We start from the raw sequence: 6,000 nt of genomic DNA, 5'->3' as shown, positions 1-6,000 counted from the left end.
GAGTAGATAATGAGCGAAATATCATTCTAGGGTGAACTATCCCTTTAATGAACTGCAACTGGAGAAAACACATGTGAACAGACAAAATACAAACATTAGCTGAACATATTCACAACCAGGGGTGCAGATCCAATGTCAGGATTGGGGGGGACACTAAAGTGATTTTTTTTTTTTTGCCTGTATGCAGCTCATACCATGTCACCATAAATCACAACTTGGTAGAGGCTCACCATATCATTCAAAAAGTACTGCACAGGGAATCATTTATTGTGTTTACCTTTCTTGTTTATTTGTCCTAAAGAGCCAACAGCGCGTATCACTAGTAAATTATAATTTAAAGGGTCTTGGACATATATCTGCTCACGTTCTTATCTTTCGCCTCTCTCTGACCTTCCCAGATCCCCAATTCTTCTCACCATCTTCCTTTTCTCCCACTGTATGGAACTACTTTATACATGATTAATTGATATGGATGAATATCAAAATATGAAGCCCTAAGATTGAGGGGGTCGTTTTTTAAAGCCTGCTGATGTCATCAGTGTCTGTGTAAGAAACTACCCATTCATTTGCATTGTAGTGGAGGAGACCAGAGATGTAATGTGGAGTCTTAAAATACATTTGTCCAATTTTGAATAATTTGGGGTATTTTTATTGGGGGGGACAATTCATGTTTTTCAGAAATTGGGGGGGGGGGGGGGGGCATGTCCCCCCCCGTCCCCCCCGGGATCTGCACCCATCACAACACAAAAAAAGTGCCTCCTGGGGACACTAAAACTTGGTGGACCTGAATGGATGTGCTTGGGTGGATGTGTTGTAATACAAGTAGGCTACTGTGTACATCAACACCAACAATAAAAAAGGATCACCTTCATCATCAGGACAATGAAAAAAATTATGACTTTAAACTATAAACATGCAGGCAAGCAGCAGCTCAGGCTGCACTGGTCATCAGTTGTAATATTCCAGAAAATTATGTTCATAAAATCCTATTAGGCTATAATATTATCAAGATTATATATATTTTTTACTTCTCATGACTCACAATGTTTTGATTTGACCATTATAATGGCATTATTATCATAATATTAAACCAAGTAAAAAATCTGTGTCAAAGCTTTAATAAAACATTTTGTCATTTACAAAACATACATCTATATTATAGGACTTATTATTATTAAACTTTTTTTATTTTTTATTCTGTCCCGAATAACCCAAATTGATGGAGCAGACCTTTAAAACCCGGTTCCATTGATGTAAGATAGTTAGCAACACACTAAACCTTCTTTACTTTATCAACATATAAACATATGTATATAATTATATTTATACTGTATTAATAGTATAATAGTATAATAATATATTTGAGGATCACAAAAAATCTTCCACTTTCCTCCAGGACCCAGCCATGTTCTGGCATCCATGGAGTAACTGTCTCTTCTTCTGCTTTACAAACTCACATGTTTCATCACCATCAACACATAGAAACGCACTTGGTGGTTCTGTAGTATAAATAGCCTACTATAAAAGTTAAACTATGGAAATTGAAAAAAAAAAAAAAAAATCCCATTGCCTCGTGTTGGATGACGTCACACCACGTCCTGCCCTTTCTCTCCGTGCGCGAGCTCGACAGTCCCAAAGTATAAAGTAGCGCGAGCGCCTTAACTGGGAAAAAAAAAAAGTGTAGACGACAGAGCAGAGGAGCGCACACACACACACACTCCCGTGCAGCCAGCCACACATCTAGCTGTACAGCGGGACACGGGCCCGTATGCGGACTCGAACACACGGATAAGTGGAAACCTCGGTACAAGTTAATTAAGGAGTAAAATAGCCGAAAATGGAGCGGGAGTTATGGATTTAGAGCGCAGAGGAGTTGCAATGGGCGGTCTGCTGCTGGTGCTGCTGCTGAGGAGTTGCCTGCTGTCGGCGGTTCACGGTACGTTGACTTTTTTGTTCACAACATGGATCCTTAGGGAACAACGACCGTGGAGCCACCGGGACGAAAAGCGTTAATAACACTGTAGTTACGGCGGTGAATGTGAGTGTGTGTGTGTGTGTGTGTAGTGGAGGGGGGCTCGCGCTCCCTCCGCCGTCCCCCACACTCAGACCGACGGCAACAATAGCTGCGACTAGTCCGTGTCTGAAAGTTGAAGTTTTTATGTCCCAAGGGTACGACAACACAGTAGCTGCAGCGAAAGTGTCGAAACTTGGGCTCGGTGTGCGCCACGCACCGTGGAACCAGACCCGGCGTGGCTCCACCGACCTGCCGCGGTGCTCACCCACCGGACTTTAAAGGAGTTTAGATATGTGGGGAGCAGAAATGAAGTTTGGAGTCAGCCTGGGCTGTTTTCTCTTCTCGGGCCTCGGCAGCTCCAGCCATTCCTGCTCGGTGTCGGGTGTCAGGCAGACCGCTTCAATGTGGAAAAGAAGCCGGGATGTTTATTTGGGAGAGAAAAAAGTGTGACTGCTGGACACGTTAAAGACTCACAGCCTTGGGGATCAATGTCTTTATGAGCCATACTTTCTCCACTGGCTGATTTGCGGTCTTGTTTAATCGCCTGAATCTGGCCAGCCAGAGGCGGAGCTTAGCTTTCCTCTCATGTCAGGTCTGAGGACCAGCTCCCATAGTGTGTATCTTCAAACTTCAAATTTCACATGTGAAGTTTTCTGAGAGTTCATTAAAAAAAAAAAACCCCACCTCAGGTCACCGCTGTGGGTCAGTGGAAGATCCAGGTCTGCTGATGAGAGTGAACATTTTCATGAGAGAGGTGACCTTTACTCTGCCCTTTACGTCCCTATGTAACTGACGGTATCAGTGATGGGGCACACTGCACTGGTTTTCATAGGAAAATGATGGTTACACTGACTTCCAGATGCTGAGTGGAGGTCACACTGTCAGCTTTGAATCTGGCTTGAAAGGTCCATTTGGCCGACCCGACCATCACTCTCAATAGATTTTTATCTGTGGAGCATTTTTCTGAGTCTGCTTCCAGATCACTTCCTCAATAAACCAGCTAAACATGATGGTTTGGGTCCAAAGGGCAGATCTGAAATCATACTGATGTGTGTGACGTGTGAGGAATGATTAGCTGGAAGAAAATGAGAAATTAAACTAGAAAATGTAGCTAGGTTTGGCCCACCTGGCCCGATCTGACCTCTGATAACTCTTTCAGGGATTTTTATCTGGAGCATTTGTCTGAGTCTGCTTCCAATCCCGATCACTTCCTCAATAAACCAGCTAAACATGATGGTTTTGGTCCAAAGGGCAGATCTGAAATCATACTGATGTGTGAAGTGTGAGGAATGATTAACTGGAAGAAAATGAGAAATGAAATTATATTATTATATGGGATGGTGAAGACTGATAAAGGAGAAAGTTGAAGTGAAACACACACCACTTACCTTCTTATGGTCACAGACAGAATCAGTGCATCATAACCTGTCAGGTTTTTACTAACACTCATAGATCAACACAACTGAATCACATTTTAAAGACACAAACAGTGGTAGGCTACAGATGTTCTGTGTGACTGTTAATTTCATCCCTTTTTTGTGTCTCTCTTTACACACTTTTCTAATGTACCTTACTCAATCGTTTCCTCACGGTGTTAGAAATATAGCCTAGATTATTTTTATCACAGCGCCAGCACCACACTTACTTATTTAGGCCTATATTTTTGTTGTAGTTTCATTTTGCCTCAGTTTGTTTGTGAGGATTAGGTAAAATATATTATTTAAGGGGGATTTCAGTGAATTTGATCTGAAGAGGTGTCACGGTTGAGCCCACACGGTCCTTTTATCTCGTCTCAAAGTCTCATTAGCTTCAAGTATGAATGTGTTGCTTTTACTGTAATGTTTTCCAGAATAGCCCCGGCTATTAGTTGTTGTTTTTTCTTTGCTTCTGTTTAAAACTGAAGAAATGTTTAATATGACAGGTTGTGATACACGATAGATAGAGGTTTATAATATGTCTGCCACTTTGTGGATTGCTTTTACTACGATCCTGGAGTAAAATGTGCCTTGTTACAGAACAGCGACACACAACTCATCAGGGAAGTCTGCCAGCTGTTTATTTAAGCAGTATCACTTGAACTGAATCACAGCTGAGGGCTGCATTAGAATCAACCTCAGACTATGATTTGTTTGTTTGCATCATGTATTTGGCCAAAACCGACACAATTAGTTATGTAACTGGCCTGGCACTGACTGGACTATGGTGTCCAGACTTCTTCCCTTCATCCGCTTCTGATAACCAGACATCATTTAATTCAAATGTTATTTCATCTTTGTAATATAAGGCTGATTAATTGTTCCCAGAGCTGTTGTTCTCTATATCAGTAATGACTTCCATCCTATCAAATGGCTGGGTTAGAACTAACAGTTGCATAAGATAGCTTAAAACGACATCATAATCAACAGCAGACCGACATACCTTCACTTGGAGCTACTAATCATTCTGACTCTGTCCAGGCCAAGGGTCATGATTTACAAACACATCACAAACAATAAAGGAAACTATAATGCTATTACTGTGGTGGGATTGCTGCTTCTAAACTGTAGTAGTAGTAGTTTATTCGATCTTTTACACAAAATTGTTTACAGTTGAGCATCAATCACAGTCAGTCAACCTTCCATAATACCATCATTCCTTCAACTAGTTCATAAATAGATTGAATGCCGACACTCTTCATGGTTTCAGAGTCATAGAAAGAAACAGGTATCCAATAATTAACAAATGAAGCCAAAAAATAAAATAAATAAATAATTATTACAGTTGCAATCAGAGTCATAGAAAGAAACAAGTATCCAATAATTAGCCTAACAAGTGTAGCCAAAAAAAATTAATAATTTAACAGCATTATAGTTGCAATCAACACCCAATTAATCAATGCTGTTTATAGTTTTCTATCATACTATGTTTTAATCTATTTTTAAATTGTGTTATGTTTTTGCATTGTTTGAGATCCTCTGTCACACAAATACACATGCTTTTTAATGTTTCCCTCTTAGCTCATATCTCCCCTCTCTTTCCTTGAACATTTTTTGAATATTATTAGGGAGTACATTTTTCTTGGCTTTGTATATTATCTGTGCAGTTTTGATTTTTACTAAGTCAACAAACTTTAATACTCTCCATTTGATAAACAGATTATTGGTGTGGTGGTTGTATCCTGCATGATTTACTATCCCTATGGCCCTTTTTTGCATGATGTAGCCTAAATAGGTTGGAAGTTAGTTTTATAGATGTTTCCCCAAATCTCTACACAGTAGACAGGTAGGCTATGTGTTACACTGCATGTGTGTTGAAGGTGTGTTGAGCTGAGCTGCTGAAAGTCCTCCTCCTGCTCTCAGGAGTCCACTCCTCTGAGTTCAACTTGTGAGGTTCCTTTACCCGTGTGCGGTAGTCCGTACTCTCCGTGTAGAGAACAGTGTGTGTGTGTGTGTGTGTGTGTGTGTGTGTGATGGTCCTGGCCTTTGGCTGGGCTGCGGTGAAGAAGTGATTGGCTCAGGTCGGTCCTGAAGCAGCCAGGATGATTTCCTGCGCTCGGCACCGAGGTGACAGCATGTACCCACACTTCACACACACCGGCCAAAAACACCACAGCAGTGTCAGCACACTGCCAGGCAAACATCACAGCTGTGTGTGTATGTGTGACAGAGAAAGGCTGTTGTAAAGCGTTTAGTAGTGTATAAAGACCTTTTTTTTTATAAAGTCAGACTTTTAATACTGTTTCTAGACTGCTGTGAAAACATCATTGCCATTTCCAGGTGGTTTCTATGGAGATCTCTGTGCACAGTAAAAACATTAACAACAAAACCTCAGGTTAACGACAACATCTGCACCATCAGCTACAGCCACACTGTGACTAGACCGACACTTCCTGTTTCTTTCTTCAGGACAACAGGACAGAATATAAAACACTGATTTAATTGTGCATTATTATAGGCTACATGTCATGTCCAAGCTGCTGAGTGTGTATGTCAAAAGACTGAGACAAT

At 41.0% G+C, this 6,000-nt stretch overlaps 1 protein-coding gene across 1 annotated transcript in view; it reads left to right on the top strand.

Moving 5' to 3' along the window:
* The first annotated feature begins 1,711 nt into the window (after positions 1–1,711).
* lrp5 (low density lipoprotein receptor-related protein 5) overlaps positions 1,712–6,000 on the top strand; it is a 70,805-nt gene continuing 66,516 nt past the window's right edge. Inside the window, exon 1 of the mRNA XM_083973777.1 lies at positions 1,712–1,936. Coding sequence (XP_083829903.1) covers positions 1,852–1,936 — 85 coding nt within the window. The 5' untranslated portion in view covers positions 1,712–1,851. The remainder of the gene's footprint in view (positions 1,937–6,000) is intronic.

This window comes from Trachurus trachurus, assembly GCF_905171665.1.
Source record: "Trachurus trachurus genome assembly, chromosome: 6".
In the NCBI taxonomy this organism is placed as follows: Eukaryota; Metazoa; Chordata; class Actinopteri; order Carangiformes; family Carangidae; genus Trachurus; species Trachurus trachurus.
This window is presented reverse-complemented; position numbering and strand designations above follow the sequence as displayed.